Source organism: Epinephelus moara, chromosome 23 (genome assembly GCF_006386435.1).
Source record: "Epinephelus moara isolate mb chromosome 23, YSFRI_EMoa_1.0, whole genome shotgun sequence".
Lineage (NCBI taxonomy): Eukaryota > Metazoa > Chordata > Actinopteri > Perciformes > Serranidae > Epinephelus > Epinephelus moara.
The window spans coordinates 25,609,984-25,637,026 of NC_065528.1; the positions used below are offsets into that span (position 1 = coordinate 25,609,984).

Here is a 27,043-nt window from a genome sequence, read left to right on the forward strand (position 1 = left end):
TTTTCAAAGAAAGTTCAGATGACAGAATTTTTTTATAGATATTTTTATTTCTGTTTTTACAGACTTTTTGTCACAACAAAGTCAGCAAGAGCGTATTTTTTTTGTCCATTACATCGTAGTAATTCATTTGAAAGCAACCAAGAGAGGACCAGCGACCATTTCATAGCGTAAAAGCAGAGGCAATTTTGACATGCTGCAAAACAGGCAGGGCTTCTAACCAAATCCGAGGCGAGGGGAATGCTAACAGCCCCCCACTATCCAGTCTCAACTCTAACCCCCATTTACCCATCACTCAGAGCCCCCCTGAGCCCATCAATTACAAAAACACACAGAGGAGCTGCAACAAAAAAGGAATTCTCGCTCTGAAATCTCACTCCAGGGATGACAAAATGAACACATTTCTAAAATTCCTTATTCTATTAGGAGCCGTTAACGTTGCTTCAAAAAGTGATTAAGTAACAGAATTTTTTTTTTTTTTAAATTGCAACATTCAAGTCTTTCTAGTTAACCAGCATGGTGATTGGTCAAAGAACACAGAGTATCTTTAATGCATTAGCTACGTAAATTTTGCCAAAAAACTCAGTTTGATATGTAAGTGATATGCCGAGTAGAAAAGGAAAATTTGACCCCTGGACCTCTCTCAACCAGCATTTTCAAAATTTAAAGATTGGATTGGAGGGACAGTTTGGTCTATTTAAAAAAGAAATCAAAGTAGAGGAAGAGTCCACACATAATGAAACTTTACAACCATTCTTATCCGTCTATCTAGTATGGTACAGTGCAATTACTGTTCATTACATGAGATTAGGCCCTGGCCGTACAATACTTACACTGAAGTTGTAAAAAAATGTTAACACACTATTGAGCTATTACTGTTTGATTTCCAAGAGAGAACTGCAAATGAGAAATAAGTATAAGTGCTAAGCTTTGCGTTTACGTTACAGAGTGTGATTTCTAGTCTGAGCTGTGTTCTAGGGTCCAGGTGCGAGAGCGCTCCCCCAGCGTTTGGTCCCTAAGGGAGACATAATTGACAAGTCCTTCTGTTAAATGGCTACAAACAGAGGCCAAGAGAAAATCCTATCCCAAAAAACTTGGGGGAAAGAGAGAAAAAAATAAAGTAAAGGAAAATCACCAGACAGACAAAATGACCCTCCAACAAACAGACAAACGCAGTGTTAAGACAGAGGTTGATTGGGGTAAAAGGGGTAAGTCCATCTTCTGTCAGGGGACCACTGCATCCATCTGTCTGCCCGTTCACCCACCTGTCCAGCCACCTCCCACACTGTGGTGTCTCACTTGAGCAGAGACTTTATGGCTTCGCATTCGGTAGCTTCACAGGCACTGCGGCCGTCCGGTGCTTTTAGGTCTTTGTCAGCTCCCTGTGGAGGAGAAGGGACATGAATATTAAATATGCTTAGTAGGTGGCATCAAGTCTCTCTCACAGTATGATGCCAGCTCCACTTCAGTGAGTCAGGGGTGAAGGTGAGGAGCAGAGACCCCAATCTATAGCCTGTCAGATAAAGTGCCCTGTGCCTATTTGCAGCCAAATAGAGCCTGGTATTACACATGCAGAACAAAGTGTTACATGGTACACACTCCTTCTCCTTTATAATCTTACTCTGAGACTTGCAGTGAATTTGGGACTACATTCAACTGCTTTAAACGTCAATAACCGTATGAAATGTCAACTGCTAATCCTGACTGGCAACACTTTTTCCAACCACCATACTTGCTGTGTGAATAAATACTCATGGTCAACACTGCAAACTCCAATTGTTTGCAGGACAGCAGAAAGTACTACCACCAGAGCAGTGACAATGTTATTGTGATGTGTTCAAATGTAATATTGAAAAATGTACTTTTTGTCGAGAAACTTCAACAAATACAGATATTTGATGGGGACATTTGTTTATATAATTGAAGAAGAAAAAAAAACATTGCTGTCGGTCAAATTATTAATTCTAACATCTATCGGTAGGTACCAGCCCAGAACTTAAATGGACACTCTCTTGCGCATGTGGCTTTGTCACCCCTTGCCTTTAATGCTTCCTAGAAATGCCTTGCCTATAGCCACAGGTCACATCAATGGTGAATCTTATTTATTTTCCTGCAACTCAGTCACTTAGCACCTGCCTATCAGTTTGTCTTTATCCAGACAGCACATGCAAATAAAGCCACAGAGGCACAAATACATTACAGCTCAGAGGAATAACAGAGTGAATGTAAAAGAGATGTGAATGGACACAATCATTCAGACGACTATGAACGAAAAACAAATGTAAAACAGAGAGAGAATGAGACAAGAGACGTGCTAAACGCACATGTACTGACAAAAGATTTAATGGGCAGCAGAGGAGTAGAGGGGCATGTAGTGGAGAGACGTCCCATTGTTTGGCCTGCCAACTTTAGCCTCTTAGCAAAGAGCTTACAGAGCCGAGGCAGAGAGAGTCTATTGTTGCGTGGAGAAGCAGGGCATCAAAAACAATGCGACCCAGTTCAAGTGCCCGGCAGTGTGGGGATGGTTGTCTGGGTGCAAATTCCATGCCACAGGAGCAACAGAGCGCATCCCAAGCAGGAGAGATTTACCAGGGCTGAGCGGGTAACCTGTCAGATCTGCATCTCTAATTGGTACGGAGACGAAAGACAAAGTGGGAGACGGTTTCATCAATTCACAACATGCTTAACATTTCTGCAAAGTGTGCACCTGTCAACACTCCAGGCCATGTTAGAGCCCTGTTATGTAACATCAAAACTTTGGCGACTGGTGACCCAAAGTCCCTCCATAGTTTTAAAGAAAACTTAGGGTTTATACAAAAAAGACCAAAGTTTACAGGGTAATATATACACACTGGATACTTAACAGGAGAAGTTTGACATTTAGGGACAAACTTTTATTGGCTTTCTTTACGATAGTTAGATGTGAGGATTTATGCTACTCTCGTCTCAACGCTAAATATAAAACTTCTGCCAGCCAACGACACAAAGACTTAGCTTAGCACTAGACCTGTCAAGATAACTACGTTTGTTGGTCGACATATTGTCCCCGAAATAACTGCAATAAACAATATTATTGTCATTTTGAGACCATTTTTTGCCACTGATACAATGGCATAATAATGCAAGTACAACCTTTCAAAGAGCGATGCACTTCTAATTCTTTAGAATATTCAGACATTGGACTTAGGTAAGAAAAAAGTGAGAAAAAAATTAAACATATTTTTAAAAAAGTAATAAGCACCTGTTAATATATACAAGAATATCTATATAAAATTAAAGTTCCTTATTAGGAAAAGCCCAGAATCACTCAGTTCGTCGACTTAGCACAAGATTTGGCCAACAAAAAAAAAACAGGTGATGCCTCTTGAGACTAGTAGACAAGCTTAATGAAGCTCTGGAAACACTGCAGTTACCCCCATACTGCAGCCAGTTTGCTGCAGTCAGCTCCCAGGGGCGGACGGCCTGGGAGCCGAGCGGTTTGCTGGTAGATTTACGGAGTGGGGGGTGAAGTCGTTGGAGGAAAAAACTACAAACGACACACTTTGTGGCGCATTGGCAGGGGTTGGCAAGGTAACGACTGTGAGGACTGAGCGTATTACACTCCAAAAGTGCAGCTGCAATCTACCAGTAAGCTACACTGTGTCGTCTTTGTTGTGTTGTTTATTTTTCTTCAGATTTGTGGAAGTAGGCAGGGTGCTTTCAGACCTAGAGCTGTCTTGCTTTGGTCTGAATCAGGGACTAATTTTGTTCAAAATTGTATAATTGCCTAGAGTTGGTTCCTGTTCTCACGGCAGCATTTACAAGCGGACCAGATCAAATGCCTTGTGTGAGAAAGCTGCTCTTGATTGGTCAGAATTTCCATGTGGGAAAAATCCAGGAAGTAAAGCAAACGTTGAAGAAGAGTACACTTGCAAGATAAATGTGACACTTTCTAATGTCACAATGGAGGGACAACTACGCAGGTTGATTTTAGCGCTGCTCATCGTGGACTATATTGCTGTCATTGTTCATTTTAGTCAAACCATACAGTTTGAAAACGAGGCGCGGCTCCAACTAGAAAACAATGTTTTGATGCATTGGATGTGCTGAATGTGCATATTAAGGCAGTACAGGAGGAGGTGCACATTAATAATCCTCCAGGACTGTAACATGCTCATGTTTAACCCAAACAATGTGTCATGTGACTGCAGTTGGTTCGGATCGAGGGTGGAACACGTTCTCACCACAAACGAACCGCACCAGAGTTTGTTTGTAACCAGACTGCAAAAAGACTGAAATTGCGGAAACATTTAGCCTGGCTTTATTCAAAAGGTAATAAAATCTCACTTAAGCTCACTAATTAACACAATTCATCAGTCTTAAATAAGAGTTTTATGCTAACAGGATTCAAAACAGATCTCAAAACATATTGTAATGTAGCACGGTGGTGTGAATGATTATCCTCTTATTTTGCTTGCAAATACTCAGCGGATTCCTTCCGTGTAATTTATCTTGTCAGAGACAGGACAGCTCATATTCCTGATGGAAACTAGAATCCTTATGCTGCTCTATATCTGAGTTCAGAGGCTGAAAGGGGAGGACGGCAAGATATGAGGGAGCTTTCTTTCCTCCTCCCTTATTTCTCCCGCTCCGGGGAGGTCATTAGTAGCTGGTGAAGAGCATACCTAGTAACTGACTCTACAGGCCTCATTTAGATGGAAAGAAACAGTGTTACTACTTTGCCCTAGTCCTTCAACTGTCAATACTACAAAGAACACGAAAAACAAGTGTACACCTTGTGCACACCATCGTATTTGGAGTAAAATAAGCATTCCTGTCTGATCACCACACACTCATGTTGCTCTAAACAGTAATCTAGAGGCTGTGCCACAGTCTGATACTCACTGTGAGCATTTATGGTAGAGTACGATAATATCTGTGGCCCATTACTCCTCCCTGATGCCGGATACACAGTGCCATCCCCAATGGACACCCAGGCTCAGTGGCATACTTCTGACACCACTTACATTAATGAGCTTTCCCCAACTTGAATAATGGCCCCTCATGAACACCTCGCTGTCCAAACATTATCCAGTCAAAGAGAAGCTGGTGGCCAAGTGAGACACAGTCTAATGAATAAGAATAGACTCCCAGGGTGTCTCCAGTCAAACTGAGATGCATCATCATCATCCTGGATTATAGAGCCATACAAAGCAGCTCCGGGTCAGTAATGTAATGCCACTGACCTGCCAAAGCGTCCATTAAGTTTTCATTATGCCACAAGTGAATGGAAGTGAAAGGTCTCCCATGCACAAGTCTTCAAATATTGAGCCAAAGCATCGTGCAGAACTTACTTGAAATGCAGTGCTTACATCAGACTATTGACCTGCTGGCAGCAGTCAAACACTACCGGTCTGTAAGAGGGCAAATTTTATAACACCCGCAGAAAAAAATATGAAGGATCAATATCTCTCTTAGAGCAAACAGTGCCAGCTAGGCTCTGGTTGAAATAAATATTTTGGTATTGGTTACGGAGCTGCACCACAGGTATTGGAATGTGTGTGATTTAAAGGCTACTTAAACCATATGATGACACTTTAAATTTCTCTGACCATGTATGAACGAGAATATACACAACTGATTTTGAATTGATGTTGCCCTAGAGAGGCATACAAAGCGACATGCGGTTGTGCCATTGGTGGTGCAGATCACAAATGTACTTTGTCTTTTTGTTTTGTGAAGGGTGACCTCCAGCCTACAGGTACAGGATTCTAAACACAGATAGAAGTGTGTCAGGATGAGTGCCGGTTGAAGAATCAAATTTGCAGTTATAGTTAGGATTTCTTAAGATAAGATAGGAGGTCTCACATTGGATAGGTCACGGCCATGATTTTAGGAATTGCTTTTGTAATAGGAAGAAGCTTTGGTGATCCAAGGGGGGTCAGGACCCCAAGGTTGGGAACCAGTGTCCTAGGTAGCACTACACACTTGACAAAACCAATTCTTACATCTAGTATTCTTATGTCTAGTATTGGTCCAGGGGTCTCATTTATAAAGACTGCATACGCACAAAATGAGGCCTGAAAGAGGCATACGCCACTTCCTACGGAAACGTTGTTTTCTATAAAAATAGACTTGATGGGAGAAACTTGCTTACGAACATTTGGGAGATGGGAAATTGGCGACGCAGATGGTGAGGTGGAAACCTGATTGTAGAAACTGTCTAATATTTTTTGGCACGAGCCGCTTCTGGCTTTTAAACTTTGATACTTTTTTCTATAATAAGGCCCTAGGGCTGCAACTAACCATTTTTTCATGACTGGTTTAATTTAAGATTCGTATCTCAATTAATCAATTAATTGTTTGTTCTACATAACATTAGAAAACAATAACAAAAACAATAAAGAGACAAAAAAAAAAAATCACAATTTCCTAGAGCCCAAGGTGACTTAATTGAAATGTCTTGTTTTGTCTGACCAATAGTCCAAAACCCAAAACATACTCCCACCAATGTTAAGACACAAAGAAGGAGCAGATATTCTTTAAGAAGCCGAAACTAGATAATGTGGAGAATTTTAGCTTAAAAAATGACTTCAATGATTAACCCATTGCGAGGGTTGGATACCAAACTCTATACTTTTACTACCAAGTACTGATTCATGTTACATCTATATGTGCCAAACTCTGGCATCTGAGAGCACATCTCAGTGAGAACGCCGGGTTTCGACAAGAGGTGTAAGCACCACAGAGTGCCCCAAAACCTGGAAGCCAGCCACGGAGCTCCAAATCAGGCAAAGAGCTCTGTGGAGTTGGAGGGTTCAACTTCAGACAGGAAGCAGTAGCACCCCAAAGCTGGGAAGCCAGCTGAAGAGCTCTGTAGCCACTCCATCAGCTTCCCAGCGAGCCAGAACTATTGCTGCAGTGCTGATCTGCTGCGATAGTTTTGACATCTGGTTTATTTTCTTTTCAATGTTATTTTAGTAATAGACTAGTATCACTGCTAGGTGAGCACACACACACACACACACACACACACACACACGCAGACGATGATAGAAGATGAGCTTTGTGATTAGAGAAGAGGAACTGCGTTTTAGTCTGCTACGTCACCCCTCCAGCTTGTTTAAAAATTATATTTTTGTCACTGAGAAAGTAAAATACTAAAAAAGGGTACCACTGGGTATCTGCACTGAATTCCAAGTACTGGTACCAGTTCAAATGTGAACAGTAACCAACCTTAGTGAGTGCAAATTCATTCATATTCTCAGGGATACACATGTAAAGCTGACTGATCTATTTGCCAGAAGTTTATTTAATGTTGTATTCTTTTAACTTTTGTGTCTTACAGGCCTGGTAGTGTGTACCACCTCCTAAGAAAACATAAAGTTAAGTCAATCACGTTGGCATGTTCATCCGAGGATAACGTCTACTAGGTTGTTTTTCTTCAAAACCATTACTTGTGGGCTACTGTGAGAAAAATAAACGGCCAATATCGCCTTTGTATTGAGGACACCTGCAATAATAAAGGAGCACCTTATGGGGTCAACTGTAAAAAGGCAAGGCAACAATAGGAACTGACTTTACAAAATAATGCTGCATTTCTTCTGAGTCAATAGTCATGCACACAGTTCCTCATAGAATAAAAGGATGTGTGTGTATTCATATGCCTGTGTGTGCCCTTTCATTGTTGACTTTAAATTAACCAGCAGGCCCCTGCAGGCTGTCGTCAGCACTCTTAGCCAGGATCTTAAGGCTGGGTCACCTATTGGGGTTAAAATGGTCTTTCATAATTCACTGCCAACAACAGCACAGCACGCAGTAAGGGAGGGCAGGGGTCAACTCCCATGATGCACCAGGGAACTGAGCCATTTTGTCAGCAAACACAAAACTGTCTGACAGTCCAACAGTCACAATTCAGTATTCTCAGCGGGCTCCCTTTATCCACTGCAATGTGCTGGCTGCGATGCTACAGGTGCTGCCAGACAGAGTGGACACGCGGCAGCATGGTCAATAGGGCGGCTGTGGGCCAATCTATTCATCTCATGTTAAGACACAGCGAGTTTTCAGTGCTGCCATGGTGTAGATGCATTGAGATCTGGCCCCTGTAGTGGCTGATGACCTTTTGGCTGCATCTGGGTGTTAATCCTTGTTGGTGCTTAGTGGAGATGAGTACGCAGCCAGGAGAGGGGCAAACCCATGGGTTCGCTTGTATCTTCACCTTCCAACATAATCCCTGTTCAGATGAGCTACGGCTGCCTGCCGTGTCTCAAATGATACCGCAGACAAAGTCTTTTTTTAAGTTCCACCCAAGGGGCTTTAATTTATAATGCAGAGGTGGTAATTGCATGACTGCCTATTTCAGAAGGAGAAGGGCTTCTGGCGTTCAGGAGGATGTACTGCGGCTGTGGATGTGTGACTGCTAGCAGGGGAAATAAAGGGAAATGACTGCAGCCAACGATGACGACTTATACTTTATTTCATTTTAAAAAAGAGACAGTATGCTGGTTTTAATACAAAAACTGTAATTATGATGTGATGGTGACAATGTGATATTAAACACTCCTACAGACACAAAATACGCCCTCTGGCGGTCACATCTGAGCTACAGCCTGCACTTCCTCATTCTTAGTAGGCCTCCAGGAAAAGGTTTAGACATCACCAAAACAAAACAACCAAGAAATCATTTGGACATCTTGTTGTTGCAGTAATACTGATAGTTTAAGATGGGGTAGGCAGTTTAATTTTGGCTTCAATCGGCAAAAATCCCATTATAAACTTGAAGCATATTGCAATTCAAGTACTCTGGAAGAACACTAAACTCCTGCACCTCCTCTTGGCTCTGGTTCCAGGTTTTTTCTAGACCTGTGACAGGAGACATTGACCAATCAAGAACAGTGTCATACTGACTCAGTTAAAGCTGTCATAGGCTGTTTTATTTTGGTGTCATCGGGCAAGTTTCCCATACTAAACTTTGAGCATATTGTAATTCAAGTGGTCTAAGAGAACACTCCACTTTTGCACCTTCTCTTGGCTCTGGTTTCAAGGCCGTGGCAGGAGACTTTGGCCAAACACAAGTCATGTAAGAGAGAAGGCATTCCTTTTGGCTGTTTACAAATGCAGATGAGTGTGCATGTTCTTCAATAAAACCCTGATTCAATGGCGGAGAATTCTGCAGAGAAAGTTGCTATTCCAGCACCAGCACCAACTGTCTACACTGCAAAGTAAATCAAAAAAGGAAGTCTAAAAAAAAAAAAAAAAAAAAGAGTCTGAAAATTGCAATAAAACACGAATCAATATCAGCGAAAATTTCAGAGACGGACAGAAAATGTCGCCTTCTGCTAAAACTGGAGCAAAAGTCTTGTGGCTGCAGCTTCAAGTTCACATTCATGTAGCTTATGTTAGCTAAAGCTTCAAATTGCAGTGTGTCCTCTGCTTCATTCCCCGCAGCGACAGACCACCTCTGGAGGGTTGGCAGCAGCTCTGGAGACGGACCCCCAGTAAGCCTACGGCAGCAACCCAGCCGGCGTAACCGCAGCACTGGGGGACCGGACGACCCCGGCTGCCTAATCAGCAAACTTTCTGTTGCTGCTGTTACAGAGATTACACCTGACACTGGGGGGTTTGCCCTGACCAAATTTGAGCCGCTACAGCTGCTGAATGATGGTCTGTCTCCCGAGCTGCTGCACTTTCTCCTCCTGGGAAAGCAGTCCACAGTGGTGGGCAGTGAGGTGGAGAGACTATGGGGTGGCTAGCTAGCTAATTCTTGTCTGATTTTCGGTGATAAACAGAGAGAGCACAGGTCCAGGGGGGTCTGAGTGATTGAGCTGCACACAAAAATGAAATAAGATAAAATAAATCAATGTTGGGGAAACACCGGGTTACTGTGTGAAGCGCGTGCAAACCCATGGTTGTCTTGTGGGAGGGGCTTAGGATAGCGGGGCAAAGCTGTAGGACAAGGTGCATTTTCCAATTCTACCTTTTTTTGTTGCCTCTCCAGCTTTAACACAGATTAAGATCGCAAAGGACAACAGTTATGCGCCAAACAGAACTTCAAGTCAGAACAATGTACCTGCCCATGCTTACCAGCGTTACGCTAGCAACTGCTACAGAAGAACTCACTGAACTGTTATATGCTTCCTTTTGGCACTGGCTGCTTCTTGCAGTTTATCTTTCAGCCAACAGCACTGACGGCCAGCTGACAGCAGTAGCCAGCTGCTGGCCAGCTGCTGGCCGATTGCTTGCAAGCCTCTGCTGGCCGGGGCACGCGGCTGTGTTGACGAAAATGGGGGATTAATACAGCTGATGCTGACAGGAAATAAGTAAGCAGTGGAGTACCACGTCAAGAGTCTCTCTAACAGATCACCAATGTTTGCCATACATGCATTACTGTTTCCTCTTTTTAAACGTCTGCTTCAAAGTGCAGTTGAAAGTGAGAACTGACTGCCTGAATGGTGCATGTGTGACTGTATAGAGTGCGAAAAATGACTTCCCTAATCGGTAGAGTGACTTCACTTATGAATGCCCCCTCCCCTCGTCTCATTACTTTTGTTGAGCCAAGATGATGCCACCGTGAAACAACTTTGTAGAGGAGCTTTCATTTACTCTGCCTCATTTAGCCTGGCTGGGAACAGACAGCTGCTCACTCACCCTCAGCCCCGGAACATCCATCCCATATACACGTATCTGTTTACAGCACACTTTGACTGTAAATGCATGCGTGCCATCCACATGACATCATGCAGTCTTTTGAGTTGGTGGCTCCTCTCTCACAGTGGGGCCATTAATTTAGGTGTTAAGCATCACACTTTATTTTTATTATTTGACAAGCTCTTCCATGCCCATTGCTAAGCTCAAGTTCTTTGCATCATTGCATTCTTTTGACCAGTAAGCTTGTCTTCCTCTCTAAGTTAAAAGAACACTGATATCAAATCAGGAAGTTGTCAGTTACGCACAACCTGTTTTACGCAAATGACACGAGTCAGTGATGTAGGTTACAGTGGTGACACCCTCCCTCCTTCAACCCTCACACACTGTTTGCTGACAGTGTAAGCATGGAAAGTGAGTGAACAACTGCAACTGCGTTATTCCGCTCCAGTGTGTGATTTTGTCTGCATTACGTACGCAAAAGAGGCCTGACATGCGTAATACAATAGTGTCAGTCTCTAGTGACATATAACAGATGCGTAGACAGCGTTTTATAAACAACAACAACAGCATTAACATGGCAACAACAATTTACCATCCCTGTTATATGGTGATTGATCTCGTCCTCTGCCCCTCCATTTGCAGACATTTTCAGCCACTGTTCTTCTTCTTGGAGTGAGCCACTAACTGCTATCAGCCACTTTTTAAATTTTCTGTGATGGGTCGCAAGCGTTGACAAAGTGTCACACTCATGCCGCCCATTCTCGTGTCCAGCAAGCTGACCCATTGAGACGGACTTTGTTTTGGTACTGTTACCACCTCTGCTGCTAGCTTAAAAGGTGACAAAACTCTGTCCTCTCATTCCATGATAATACCTTTTATTCAGAACAGTGAGCTGGTATAACAGCATGAAATTCCTGCCTCGAATAGGCAGTGTAAAAGGGACTATTGAGATTCGATGAAATACTGTATTTGTACAACTCATTTATAGCTCCATAGTTGGTTCTGAAAGTCACACTACAAGTTTAAGTTTATTTACTTTATTAATCCCCCTGAGGGGAAATTCAATGTATTCACTCTTGCTTGTCAATTACACACAGGTCCAAAAGACACACACATGCACAAACAGGACCTATACATGCACAAAGTGGAGAGATGTCAGAGTGAGGGGGCTGCCCTTGGTGAGGCGCCCCGAGCGGTTGGGGGGTTCGGAGCCTTGCTCAAGGGCATCTCGGCAGTGCCCAGGTCGGAGCCTTGCTCAAGGGCATCTCGGCAGTGCCCAGGAGGTGAACTGGCACCTCTCCAGCCACCATATTTTTTTTGGTCCGGACGGGAACTCGAAAAGGCGACCCTCCGGTTCCCAACCCAAGTCTCTATGGACTGAGCTACTGCCGATACTACTACAATCCAAACTAACTAAATTAGTGTTTCTATTAAAGGAAGTCTGGTGTCTGTGGGCGGGGGCAGCAGCTAAATGTATTTTAGCCATCTGAGAAAAGGACCACCTAATAAAGAATCAAGATCAGTTTAAGTGTAAACTATATTAAGAGTATTTTACAGCTGTACCTCACCATCAGACAGCCCTTTCTGACGGGGAACTGAAGCTGTTTTATCAACTGCTTCAAAGCCACCAGACTCCATTGACAGAAATAGCAATTTCACCTCACAGCACACGGAAGTTGCTGGTCTACCGCTCAATTTCAGAACTAACGTGACTTCCACAGCAGTCTGGGGTTTATAGTAAGCAACAAGGTGGTGCAGAAACCTACATCAGGTCATGTGGGAGAGAGTGTTTAGAAGGGGACAAAAAGCATTTTGACTGTGAAACACACACACTGCCCTTTAAATGGCAGAGGAGTCACAGAGACAAAGAACTGAAGGAGGTTTTGAAAGACAAGTCGCTATTGTGGCCCCCATTGTTCACAGGAGCATCAATTCCTCGGCTTGTTTGGGCAGTGGTGAAACACAACTCTGCCGAACTAGATGAGTATTATATGTTTATGACTGAGTGCATGCATTTCTGAGTCACACATTCAGGTAAGATGAACAAGAAGAGGCATTGATTTTCCAAAAGGAACACCTGCAAATGAGGTTTTTTTTTTTACTTCTGACGTTGGTAGAGCTGCACAAATCAGTTTTCTTCTGCGAGATGACGGCTGGATTGGACATTCATTATGGTACACTTGTTATTCTGTTGCATTTTTACAGCCTGCGCCAGCTGTGCCTGACTCAGTATTGTCTCTCTCCACACAGCTGTGACTGTGTGCACACATGACTGAGGTAGCATTTGAGAGAGTTCCAGAGCAAGACAAACGAGAGAGGCTGAAGGATGGGACAGAAATTTAGATGCAGCAAAGAGCCTGTGCACCTATGAATGAGACCACTTTAAAACGCGGACACAAAACAAGTGAACAGCAGCGGTACAGTGTCATGCTCCATGAACATTCCAGCACAGCCTCCACAGGACTCTGTTAAAGGGCCTTTTGTCCGGTGAGTTACCTCATCAGCACTCATGGAGCCTCTGACACATGGACATGCACTGAGGGGTGAAGGACTTCTGTGTGCACACGCATGATTTGAGCATGCATAAATGAATGCTCAAATCAAAAGTACCAACCTTTTCTAGCAGGAGCTTGACACAGGAGATGTGACCCTCCAAAGAGGCTGTCATCAGTGGAGTGAACCCATGTTTGTCCGGAGCCTGTGGACAGAGCAGGTGGGAAGGGCATGAGTGGGAGACTTCTTTTTGCAAAGATTCATGTATGAGCAGATTATAGGCACGACCCCAACCCTCCTACACCAGGGCCCTCTTTTTCCAAAACATAAATAAGAAAAATAACTCCTGTGAGAGTGCTTTTACTTCTCTTTTATCATACCCAGAAATTAAAAGGAAACCACGCTGCACTTCAACACTATATTTATCTCCAATGTTGCAGAAGCTGAGCTGGTTATCTGGAGAAATAGAGAAATGAGCAAACATTTTTGGGCTTGCGAAGCACGGCAGACTTAATGTTGGAACTACTTTAAATCCTTGTGTCTTTGAAGATCAGAGCAGTCGACACTGTGATGTTGAGCTGTTGTGTCCAATCTCAGGCAAAGGCTAAGATGCACATAACTAGTGACAGGTGAAAATGAATGAGCTACTCTTTCTGAAGGACTCGTTTTAATGTCAGTGCTCACGAATCCATCACATGACATAACATACAGTACCACAACAACATGGGACGACAATGGCAAACTGTTAAGCAGTTAACCGCGGAGAGTGCTTTGGTCAATAGGTTAATTTTGGTTCTCTTCACTTTACTGCACTGTGCACCACCCTGGATTAGTAGGAGCTAGCTAGGTAGGGGCGCCACTCATTCGGCGATTACAGCTAGCAACACCATCCTGACAAGGAAAGTATAACAGAAGGAAAAGACATGACGTCAGTAACAGTGTTTGAATTTTGCACTGGAGCCAGAGTCTGGTGCCACTTGTATTGAACACACAGACGTTAAACTGTTGATATTTAAGGAGAGCCAACGTAAGATAATGTTTACTACTATTGTTGTGGCGCTATTCCCATATCATAATAACTCTGGACCTTCATCACTAACTGGTACATCACTCTGTTCATCAATGAACTAAGTTGACATCTGCAAATTGTTTAGTTAACGTTAGACAGCCATATCTGTCGAGTCGCCCTACATTAATTTGAACTGTAAATGTTAGAAAGCAATAATCCTTGTGAAGGTGTAAAAGAAACGGGGAGCTGCAGTGTTTGTAAGAGTCAGCAAATGTTACAGCCTCTTAAGCATATTCGTTGTCGTGACTAATATGTGTGCTAGCTAATTTTATAGGCTTGTGTTAGATGACTAATAACTGAGACCCATTGCAAGTCATCATAGCATACCGTCTAGTATAGCCAGTGTCATTAACAACTGGTCTGGTTATAATTGCAGTCTCGTCAGTGATAGCGGGTCCGACCGGCCCAGTTTTTTTTATGTAGCATGATGTAACACGAGCTATCTTGGACCAAACAGAGGCTTGAGACAGATCTGTGATCTGTTTAAAGACCCATAACAAGTAAAACGAGCACACACGTTTAGATAAAACACATCAATCAACGTCATGTAATGTGTGGTTCTTAATCTGGAGGGATTTTGTCAGTCAAAGTTTTCGTGCCCAACCCACTGACTCCAATAAATCTGACACCATACTCTCTGGCTCCAATGCAAAATTCCAACGTTATCACTGACGCCATGTCCTTTCCTACTTTTAGGAAGTAAGTTTTGAGCAGTAAAAGTCCTTTGCATTGTTCACCATGTTATCACTGTTAGCTCTGTTGGCACTGTTAGCAGTTTCAGCAGGGCTAGTGGTGATTACACTGTAAGCAACACAAAAAAAATCTGAATACATGTAGACAGGGCCTTAATGTATTAATTCGAAGGAACACATACTGTGAAAAGAACCAGTCCGCCTATCACTGTGGCTTATGTGGATACCTTTAGTATCAAGAAGCACCCTACAAACTCTGCAGACCACTACTGATGTATAAATAACAGACAACCATCTCGGTATTTTCAGTTGGTTTTTACACTCATCACCAAGCTTTGCTCTCGGCCATGCTCGAAGTTTATTAGAGTTTAAAGACTCATGCTGCTTGGCACATACAATTCCACTGGTTACTGAACTGGCATGTGAGACCTTTAGAAAAAGCTGGAAATTCCAAATAGCTCTTTCCAAATTACAGATGTCAATGATGTTGGACGGGTAAGTGCCCTTTCAGTGGATACGGATCAATCTACTACAACACCAGAAGAGACTGTTGAGGCCCAGGGGGGCTATCAGGCTAAATGTGAGGTCTGGCAAGCCGACACAACTGTTGAATGAGGGAATGGACAATGGCTGAAATAGCATAGATAAACTGGTCTTAAGAGCCAGGCTACTTTAGGCCTATTGTTAAACTGCTTGATTTGGCTTGAGCATTATCAGTTTGAATGAGACGGCCCTGTTATTTTCTTGTGGTCACTGAAACCCTGGACAGTAGGCAAATTAATGCAAAAACTACAAGTACTGCCTTGCAGCTATATGGCTTCGTGAACCAGTGTCATACGACAGTTGACAATGCTTCAGACGTTGCTGCAAAGAAGCTGCATACTCTAAATGTGGAAGCTTCACACACATCTTCAACCTAGTGCACAGAAGATCTATACCAGGGGTGTCAAACATAAAACCCGTGGGCCAGAATCAGCCCGTGTAAGGGTCCAATGCGGCCCACTGGACGTTGGACGTTAAACCGCTAGAAGCCTACTTTATGTAAAATGCTGCTTTGGGGCATTTCCACCCCGACCAGAATTCAAATAAAAAACAAGTTATACTTGTATTCAAGTTTAAAGACGCGAAACATTATGCAAAATACTGTCAATCAACTGCTTGAGTACAAAAGATCCTTAAAACAATGCTGGCGGAACACTATCGCTAAGGCACTGCCAAAACTTTAGATTAGTAAATGATTTGTGAGGCAGCAGATAACCTACTTCCTCAATATGTTCCTCTTTGGTTTGGTGATGACAACATGACTGTGACATATTATTAAAACTGCACTCATAATCAGAATGTACCTTTCCATCTTTACACTAAAGGAAATGTGAAATAGTTTGAGGTGTTATTATCTATAGGTTGTTAAGCAATGGTTTTACTGGTCCGGCCCACTTGAGATTAAACTGGGTTGTATGTGACCTATGAAAGAAAGAGTTTGATACTGGTGATCTATACATTCAGCTCAGTTTAGAGGTGGGCACCCAAGATTAGTGTCATCGATTCAGTATCTGACCAAATGTCTCCCCTTCTGTTTCTGAGTTATGACACCGAATGATGGCCAGAGAAGTGTTTCTGTCATGTGTCATAATTAATGGATGAAATCTTGAGTTGTAGCCAAAAACGTTTTGTGAGGTCAGGGTGACTTTTGACCACCGAATTCTAATCAGTTCATTCTTGAGTCCAAGTGGACGTTGTGCCAAATTTGAGGAAATTCACTCAAGGCCTTCTTAAGATATCATGTTCACAAGTTAGGATGGATGGATGGACAACCCAAATATATAATGCGTCCGGCCACAGATTTCATAAGCACAGGCATAGTAACATTATAAGAGCTTACATTAATATCTGCTCCCTTAGAAATAAGGTACTTGGCCACAGCTGTCTGACCAAAGTCTGCAGCATGGTGAAGAGGCCTCCTCCCTCCGACCAAGACCCGGTTTACATCTTCAGCCTGGAAAAAGAAAGAGACAACACATTAACAGGGCTGAAACAAATAAACTCAGTGCGCTTACAGGCAACACTATGCATGAAAGGGGGATCTGTGGACCCCTTCTACTTGAAACAGACACTCTCACTGTTGGTACAAGCTCACGCTGAAATTCAAACACAAACAATTACATGCGCCATCCGCTGCCATTCACTTCCCTGCTGTGGTGCAGTTAGACCTCAGACTGTCAGTCTTGCAGCCTAAAGACACACTCATTACCCTTCCTCGTTCAGTTACCACATTAACCACACACACAGCTTAGTGTGTAGCAGGTGGCCCTCCAGTCACAATACCTAATGGAGGAGCTATCAGTCACAGCGGTGGCTGTCAGGTCTGTCTTTTCTCAAAACTGAATATGACTACTAACTTACTGTCTAAATAAAGATGAAGGCAAGTGGGGCAAAAAGCATGAATTAGCTCAGAAATTGAGCCTCAGATACTGAGTATAACAGAAGAACATGCTGACAGGCCCTGGAACATGGAGGTATATCACGTTACACCCTACCCTCATATGAACACAAGCGGTCTGGGAATGACAGAGCTAGCGTGGTTATCTGGTTTCCCTGGGGGCAACTAAGAGCACATCTAATAAAAATGCCAATCAAATGAGGCAATAGGAAAATATCACAACTGGCAGATACTGTGTTAACATTATACTGACATGAGATTAGATATCATCTGTAATTCTGGATATCATGATATGACTTATAACTTAAATGAAGTTATTCCCTGGTCCCTACTGCTATATTACAGTTAAATCAGGGTGTCTACAGGTATAAGACTCTGCCATTGAAAGCTATTAAGACCTTTTCAATAGCCCCTTTTACACTGCCAGATTTTCTACGAATGTTGGGCTGTTTTGTCGGCAAGCTGCGAGTGTTTAGACACACAGAGCCGGATTGGCGAGTTGATCAAAGGTGCCCGATTTTCCGCCTTGTAGGGTAGTCATATTGGTGAAACCTTTTTGGTTTAAACAGAATAAGGCGACCTTCCGCCACCGGAGAGGCTGTTGAAGACTTGTGGGAGGAGCTGTTGATGACGCCGCACGTGCGAGCCACTGGCGGTGGATAAACAGGAAACAGCTGATAGCAGGAATTAGCGAGCAGCTAGTAGCAAGAGGGAAACACAAGCAGACACTGTAAAGATGAGCAACTGGGGAGACAAGGAATTGTGCGCCCTCCTTGTCCTCACAAACGAAGAGGCCACGAACCGTCAAATGACGGGGACGGTGAGTTCGTTTGTAACCGGACCGAGATCACCTCTTCAAGAAGGTCTCAGTCCAGTTGTTTTGGTGCGCACCTGAGTGTGATTGCTGTGTTCATCCCTGCCCAAACGAACCGCACTGAGGGGGCAAACGAAATTGAGTTTGATTGAATCAAACCAAATAGGGCAGGTGTGAAAGCACCCTAAGACTAATTAATGACTTTTAAGGCCTGGTATTTACAAAATTAAATTTAAAACATTTTAAGACTTTTTGAGGACCTGCAGACACCCTGTAAATGCTTCAAATGTCTGATCTGTTGTTGACATAATTGACAACTTAATTCATTCACCTGCAGCAGAACTATCAATAAGCCTTGGACTTGTAATGGCAGGAAAAATACAGGTGTAGCTATAATCATTAATTTGGTCGCATTCCAGTTGCATGTATGCTAAAGTGCTGGTATTGTAAATGCTGGCTCAAATACATTGCTACTGGACACCTTAATGGAACTTGGCCATCACCAGTGTTACTCATTACACCTACGCTTTTACTACTGTGACAAGGCAAAATGTCTGGTATGAGATAGGCCCACTATAATAAACAAAACATACCAAACTCTATTTCTAAAAATAAGCAGAACCCCTGCTTGTACAATTAGGTTTAAATATGTTACAAATTCCAAGTTCAATCACAAAAATTATTTGCTGGTCCAATGAATTTGATGACCAGCTGCTCACAAGCCTGTTCAGATCTGTAACCACTGACTAATTCAGCAATAATATCATAATCCACTGCAGCACTACCTACCTGCGATAACCGCTCACTCACTCACCTTTATCACAAACTCCACTGAAGGTCAAGTACAACACACTCAAGACAATTCTTCATTTTACACACCCAATCCCACTGGATCCATTAGCCATGATGGATGTCGAACTTCGACCTCTTCTGATAGTGTTTAATAGTGTTACTGTCAATGGCTGCAGCTCCAGTGGCTGATAAAATTGAAATAGTTTCATTTCCACTATTGAAAAGGGATAAAGCACTTTAGTTGTTTATACCCAGCCTTGTGTAGATAATGAAATGGGTATGAGTTACAATGGGGCCATCAGAAATGAGAAAACCCTACTTGTGGATGGAAAATGTATCCTTGTTAATGGAAGAGTCTCAAATACGACAGCCTCATTCTACTCGAAATTCAGCAGCACCTATAATCATGATTTTAGATGATTAGTTTGGTGGTTTGTACGCCAGGTAGGACAAAAACTTTCCAGGAGTCCATGTGCATCAAGCTACAGTTGGTTTAATATGCAAGTCTTTCCTGTTTACATCAGGGCTGCACTTAGGATCAGTTTCATTGTTGATTAATATATTGATTATTTCTTGATTAATCAATAGTTTTTTGGTCTATAAAAAGTCAGAAAATGATGAAAAATGTGTTTCCCAAAGCCCAAGATGACGTCTAATGTCTTGTTTTGTCTACAACCCAAAGATATTTCATTTGCCGACACAGAAAAGTAAAGAAACCTGAAAATATTCACATTTAAAGCTGGAGTCTGAGATTTTTTAAAAACTTTTTTCTTAAAAAGTTGCTCAATTATCAAATTATTTTGGCTACCAATTTAGCAGCTGACAAGCTGCAGCTCTTGTATACATCAATACACATTGCCATCTTTAAAATTTGCCCGTACTATGAAATTCCCATGGCACATGTGTGTCACCATTTCCATCCAAGCACACCTCTTTTCCAAATATTTACAGTGTTAGCAGCCTGGCGCCAGGCAAATAATGGTAAACAGCTAAGGAAAGACAATGAGGATGATAATTGTCTCATATCAATTACAGGCACCAGAACTGAATCGCAATAATAGTGTATTATGGCAGACTTTGTGATATCAGCAAATATCATATTGTTGTCAAATCTATTAAATATTGTATTGTGACGAAAATTTGGATTTTGTTTGGGTCTCATTGGTAAAGTATATAAAACATTCTTTGTGATGCCAATATGCCATTACTGTGCTGTGGCAATAAAGTGTAAAAATAAAGAAATAAAAAATTTAAATAAAGACAAATTAAACTTTAGGTAGCTTACTAAGATAATAAAATCAATTGCTTTTTCACACTGACAAATGCATCTTATTAGATAAAGCAGATGGTGACTTAGTTTTCCTTTGTGGATGTAATTTATAGTGGAAAAAATGTAATAAATTGCATTATGTCACAATATATTTTACTGTAATACTCAGCATATCGCAATATATTTCAAATCAAAATCTCTCCTTGACTTTATAGTGGTGAAAATACAGGAGGTGGAAGAGTGGAAAAGGATTATGCTGCAAGAGTAGTTTTAAAATTTTAGACTATTTATATAAACTGGCCAATATCAGGATAAGATAAGATAAGAAATTTGTCTTAGATACATGCGGTACCTGCCGTTACAAGACACAAAAACTTATTCATACAGTTCCGACACAGAGCTGTCGCCTTTCACAATCCCAAACACTCAGTACCCACAGTACGTGCACAGACTGCCATCAGCCAACAAATTGCAAGCCCCCCATTGCACCACACATCTGTTCAGCGGTCCATGGTAAAAAACATAAAGTCAACCTGACTGCAGCCTTCAGTGAATGAAATGTTTCAAACTGCAGAGACAGATTTGGGGCAACAAACAAGTTGTCGATTGATTTACAGCCTGAGGCAGACTTTGTTTGGACAGAGTCTTCCTGTCTTTGTTAACCTATACAAGAATGTACAGTTTCCAAATGGGTCCAAACAACATTCAAGTGTAGTTAATGTGGACAGATCATGTGCTGCCTTGGTGGCTCAATTCATTAAATCTCCAGACATAGTGGAGTATGTACAGCTGTTTCATTTAACTACCAAGCAACAATGGAGTCAACGTTCACAATAACTTCATGTATGACTGCAAAAGCAAAAATGGCCTCCTCCAGCAAAGGCAACATCACAAGCTTGTAATTCAAACAGATAAAGCTTGCTGGTGCGGAGGGTGCCATCGGTTTGCTGAAGCCGACCCTCCTGCAGTCCTCCTCGACTATATTACAGCTGGTATACCCCCAGCTACAGCTGAGACCCCCGCCCACCAACGCTGGCTACACGCTGCTGGAGCACGGGCCTGTGTGCTGATAGCTTGTTAGCACCCAACCAGCTAGCTATGCATATCTCGTAACACGTTAACAGAAATCTACTCCACCAGAAACACTGTCCGACAATGCATGTGTTGCCAACTGCAGTTGTTGCTGCTGGTGACAATACAATGGGCATGACGGTAGCTCTCCATCCACAATGTCTGCTACCACGTACCAGCGGGCGATGTTGGTTAGCTCACCAACAGGTTGCTCAATGCGGAGAGTGGCAGCAATAGCGTTTGCGAGCCGACGAAACATGCTTCACAGTCAAACGCCAACCCCACAAAGTACAATTTTAATGCCCGAGATAGTTAGCAAACACTGGCCCTTTGATTATCCAGGTAGGAGTAACGTTAGCAACGTATGCTAACTATGCTAACTTGGCGTTCAGGCTCTCTTGCGTTACACTGAAGCGTGTTGCACCAGCCTCGGGGTGTTTCGAAACTGATTCAAGCTATTTAAAGCTCCATAAATCACGTTCAGCAAGTTCCGATAGCTTACCAATGTTACATTACCTAACTTAACATTTCCCAACTTCAGTTACCGTTAGCTAGCTAGCCGGCCTGCTAACTGGCGTCGGTTACCTTAGCTGAGAAGCCACTTGTCAGAACACAACTCACTGGAAAACCAGTCAAATCCCAGTTGTCTTACCGTTACTAGTTTGGTTTCCACCTCCTCCATATCCCCGGTCTTCAATGCCCACATCAATTGCTTATCGATATCTTCCATCTTCCTGTGTTTGCTCCGGTGGTGCTCCTTCCCTAATGTGCTGCAGGGCAGTTGTCAAGTTAAATGCTAGTGCGTTAAAAGTTAGCTAGCTAACGCCACACTCTTCCTGTCGTCGCGGTGAGCGCGGTCGTAACACACGGCTGGATTAAACAGCGGTTTGACACTTAGTAAAGCAAATTTTGTTGGATTTGGGGTGAACCACTGAGGAGCGGCAGGTAAACACAGGCTCTACAGAAGTTCTGAAAGGCAAAGTAAGCGAGAGGGATCCGCCTTTCTGCTAGAAGTACTTCCGGTGCTGTAACCCGGAAGTTAATATTCAGAGAAAAGTTTTAATTTTTTTTTCCATATTTAATAAATACATTACCATTATACACGCACAGAACTATTCAAACCAGGGATGAATATATACGGAGGAAAAAAAAAAAGTAAAAAAAAAAAAGTAATATGGGTTCCCACACATTTTCATGGACAAAACTTTTCCATGACTTTTCAAAAACCCATTATGAACTTTCTTCTTGCCCCACTTGCTGCTCACATATTAGATTCAGTCCAGTTTAGGACTGGGTGTTACAATCCCTGATGCACATACTTGAGACTGTGTGGGAGTAATTGTGCCGTCTGGGAGTCCGAGTGGGAGACAAAGGGTTAGATGGATAAAAGCAGGAAAGAGCAAAGGTGTAGGGAAGATAGAGAATTCTCCCGGGCCGTCGCTTTACCTCCCCCTAATCCCTCATTTTGGTGAGAGAAGAGAGGGGAGAAGAAAGTAACAGGAGAAAAACGTACCTAACTTTAATCGAGGTTGCACATATTTGCGATTGCGGGTTAGAGTTGTAGCCATGCATCCTTCACTGGTGTTTCAATGGTAGGCCCATGACACCTCCAGAGGGCTCGAATGCAACACCTGGCGTCTCAGGTCCCTCCCTGTTGGTATTGCTTCCCTAGTTCCTTCACATATTAGATTCAAACTCTATTCAAACAAAAGTTTAGCCAGATGCATGGACAAACAATGCGTTTAACACCCTGTTGCCTTTTAATATGACGGGTTTAAGTTGAATTCAGTTCAAAGAGGTTTTCTGAAATAGGAAACATAGGGTTACATTGTCAGAGAAATTGAAACAAAAATGTTACGTTCAATAAGTAAAGATCAACCACTGCTGATTGGGTACACCTTTGACACACCCACCAAACAAGGGAAAACGCACTGCAAAGGCTGTTGCACTCTGCTTCACATCTATAGAAACCATGGCAAAATGGTGCTAATGTTGGAGTGTGGAGTTCTTATTGCAAAGCACATGCTACAAGATCGAATATATTCCTTGCGTACACTTAATGATGTATTTCCTTATTTCATTAAAACAGTCAAAGACTGATGACTAATTGTCTGCTAGCAGCTTTGCTATTTTCACTAAGAGAAAGCAGAAATTCTTGTACGGGTCATGACTGCATTTTTGCATATCATGGCCAAAGCAATGATAAAGCCTTTTATGATTATCATAACATCAGTCCTCCACTTCTGCTCTCAGGCGAACACACAGAGAGACAGAACTAACTTTTTATTTCTCTTCCTGTTATGTGCTGTTCAATTTCAGACGCATAACAACACACAGTAAACATAACCATGAAGTTAAACACTAACAGGGGTTAACACATTATATGAAAAAAAATAAATGATGTGACATTATCTAAATATGCAATATTGCTGGTGTATTTAAGATTTTTTTTATTTTTATTTTTTATTATTTTTGTTTTATGATGAGGAGACAGTCTTGGTCCTTGTTACAAAAGGGAAATGCAAAACATATTAGCCACAAAAGTTTAATCTAGCCTACCTGTTTTTTTTTTTTGTTTTTTTTTAAGTATAATCCAGAAATATATTTTCCGCAGAAGTCACATGACTCTGCATTAGGGCTCATTTATGCTCCCTTTACGTACGAAAATGTATGCGTCCGTTTCAAACGATGTTACCGTCACTGCCCACATACTTCCATGCGCCCTTTACGTTGGCATGGATGTTAACCAATATATCCACCAGGAGGCAGCCCAGCGTCAAAAGTTTATGACAACAACAAACTCAAAAACAAACATGGCGACTGTGGAGGAGATATTGATAATGTACCTCTTGCATAAAAGACAAAAACAGAGGCAGCGTTGTAGGAGGCGGTGGTCGGTGAGGCCGTTAAATACATCGCGACTGGAGGATGGAGAATTCTTTTCTCTAGTACTGCCGATGAAAGAAATTGAATTTTTATTTCTTCTTTGTGTCTCACTAGAGCTACGTATCGGGTAGTGACAGCAACACTGCCCCCGCGGTTCCCGGTGGTACTGCTCCGTTTGGCCCGTATCCGTAAGCTTTATGGAAACGTGCAGAAATACGGACGAAATGAAAGCGGAGCACGGACAGAAGGCTCTGTCTGTATCCGGATCCGTATTTAACGTTGAGCATAAATGAGCCTTTAGTTGAAGCACCGCACATGCGCAGTTGTTGTTGTACCTGCAATGTGAATGGATTGCATTGTAAGAGTGAGTTACGGAAAGTGTTAAATAAAGTTCCCTGTGAGTAAGGGTAATACTCAACCGTCCAGTTTGTATAGTCTAGAAGAGACAGAGCAAACTGAAACACAGTCCGCTGAGGGTTAATGACACACACCTGGGGACACTCGTTAGCCTGTTCCAATGTGTGTTCACCAAATGCTAGGAGGGACTGTTGCCTTACCTCTGTAGGATCTTTCCTTGGAGGGACTCGTCCTACCAAGGAAGGATCATGAGCCCTTTTTAGATAGGAATTGTGCAAATTTGCAGGAAAGCCCAATCAGTCTTTTTTCAGCATTGGCAGTATAAAACAAAAATCGGGGAGTGCAGCAAAATGCCGCCTGCCTACTTTTGTTTATACACCTTGAATGCATCTTTTTCGGGGCAATGGGGGGCGTGAGCAAGTAACAAAATGTGTAGCACAGTGTGTGACGTAAACAGTGACATGGGAGGGAAGTTGCGGCTGGTCAGTCCTTCGGCGATTCTCTCATAAGTCGGCCCAACATTCGTAGAAAATCTGGCAGTGTAAAAGGGGCTATTGACACTACCTGTCTGACATGCTCAAAGAAACCACGCCCACCACCAGTACAAGAAAACCAACCGACACGACAATTATTTGAACCCTGCTACAACCAAACGTTGTGAATGAATATTAGGCCAAACATAGCAAGATGAAGATGTGATTCACCTCATAACGAGATATACACTTTATAGCCAGCTAAAGGCTAACTTAGCATATTCGTTAGGGCTTCCGGACCAAAGGGCAAAGGGGGCTGATCATGAGGGTATGATGGGTGAGTCACGCAGCTGCTCCAGCCGCAGCTTCCTACTCAAAACTCTTCAAAACAGTAGTCCACAAACCAATAGGCAACATCACAGTGGCTACATCTATTATTTCACACAATCTATGTCTGCCCTCTGACCTCCCAACAGAGATCAATGAATGAAGTGCCTACATACATGTGTATGTATGAGAGAATGAGAGCTGTCCTCAAAGAGCCACTGGTCCTCATGACTGATGATGTTTTTAGCCGATTGCCTTGCGCATCATTATTTTCAAGGCACGTTGGGAACCCGAGCATTAAATGCAGCACCTGTTGGACGCAATCTGCACTCTCACGGCTATTTCAATTGTCGACCACCATTTGAAGAGCTGCTCAACCGGTCCGTGATAAATAGAGGATCAGCTGCAGAAAGACAACACGGCAAGAGGCGGAGGAAGAAAAACAATGGTTTTACCTTGATCTGTGAAGGATCAAGGGCAGAGAAAGCCACACAACTGCCTACTTGCTATGACGTCGCCACACCTCCCACATCTGCTCCCTCCTTCCATTTCCCGCCCCCAACTGCATACGTCTTCTCTCCAGCAACTCCTTGTGAAATGAAGGTGATGACAGAAATGTTGTCACACTATCATTACATGAAATCAGTAGCCCCTTGGAAAAATCAATCTGTCCAGAGGATGACGAGGACAATAAGAGACATCATTTTGAAAAAAATTCAATATGGTGGTATGATGAGAATAAGAATGCAGCTAATGGGATTCAACCACTCTCCCATCCTCCTCCTCCTCCTCCTAGAGCTCCCCTTTACAACATCCCTCCCACAGTCACCTCTCACCTCTCTGTCTTGCACACACACACACACGCCAACATATAACACACCATGCAGCTGAAACACACATACTAAAACTGTTTAATGTGCTGGTAATAAACTGTCTTACAAGTGTATGTTACTGATTTTACATCCAAATGGTAATGAGGACATGGGAAGTTACTGCCCAGGTTTCCCCTAGCTGTTATGCTAATGTGACATATATGACTCAAATGACTCCCAGAATGCGTAATCCCAAGTTCATGTGTGGCGTAAATCAATTCCAGTCCAACTAGTCATGCCTGCCATAATTATATCTGCATTCTAATGGTCTTCAGGCATCGTAGGGGTTAGTATTACATATTCTAATACCTGTTTCGATCATAAAGGAATATCGTACTTGACAAGATTGCTAATGGCAGCATGTATATTTTTTCCTTTGTAGTTAAGGTTAAAGGAGCTGTGTTTAGGATTTAAGCAGGATTTATACTTCTGCATCGAAACAACCCTGAAACCATTTCCCTCAGTGGAAACAAAGCTTTTATTTACTTTAATTTCACAGATGAGAAACAATAAATTGTGAAGACAATAAAGCCTCCACAAAAATAACATTTTAAGTCTTGTGTGTGATTTATCCTGGCTTCATATGAGTAGAGGAAATCTCCGCTCGTCGCTCTGCTAATTTATGCAGTGTAAAATGCCATAGGCTTGTGCTAATAACGTTACCATGTTAAATTTGTTTGGAAAACGTGTTTAGTATAAGACAGTTGTTTTGTCAGTGAACCTTGTGAGTTGTAATGGAGCTGAACTTTGTAACATTACCTTTGTTAAATGTTGCTGTTGTCCCTGGCTTCATATGAGTAGAGGAAAAGTCCACTAGCTGCTAGGCTAATTTATACAATGTAAAATGCCATAGGCTTGTGCTAA

The 27,043-nt window shown here is 42.5% G+C and overlaps 1 protein-coding gene across 1 annotated transcript; it reads right to left on the bottom strand.

Annotated features, from left to right (window-relative positions):
- Nucleotides 1-16: 16 nt before the first annotated feature.
- mtpn (myotrophin) lies at nt 17-22,273 on the bottom strand. Its single transcript, XM_050036786.1, has 4 exons — nt 21,917-22,273; nt 16,760-16,873; nt 13,238-13,321; nt 17-1,379 (listed from the first exon to the last, which is right to left on the bottom strand). The coding sequence occupies exons 1-4, from the start codon at nt 21,992-21,994 to the stop codon at nt 1,293-1,295; spliced, it is 363 nt and encodes a 120-aa protein (XP_049892743.1). The 5' UTR covers nt 21,995-22,273; the 3' UTR covers nt 17-1,292.
- Nucleotides 22,274-27,043: the final 4,770 nt, after the last annotated feature.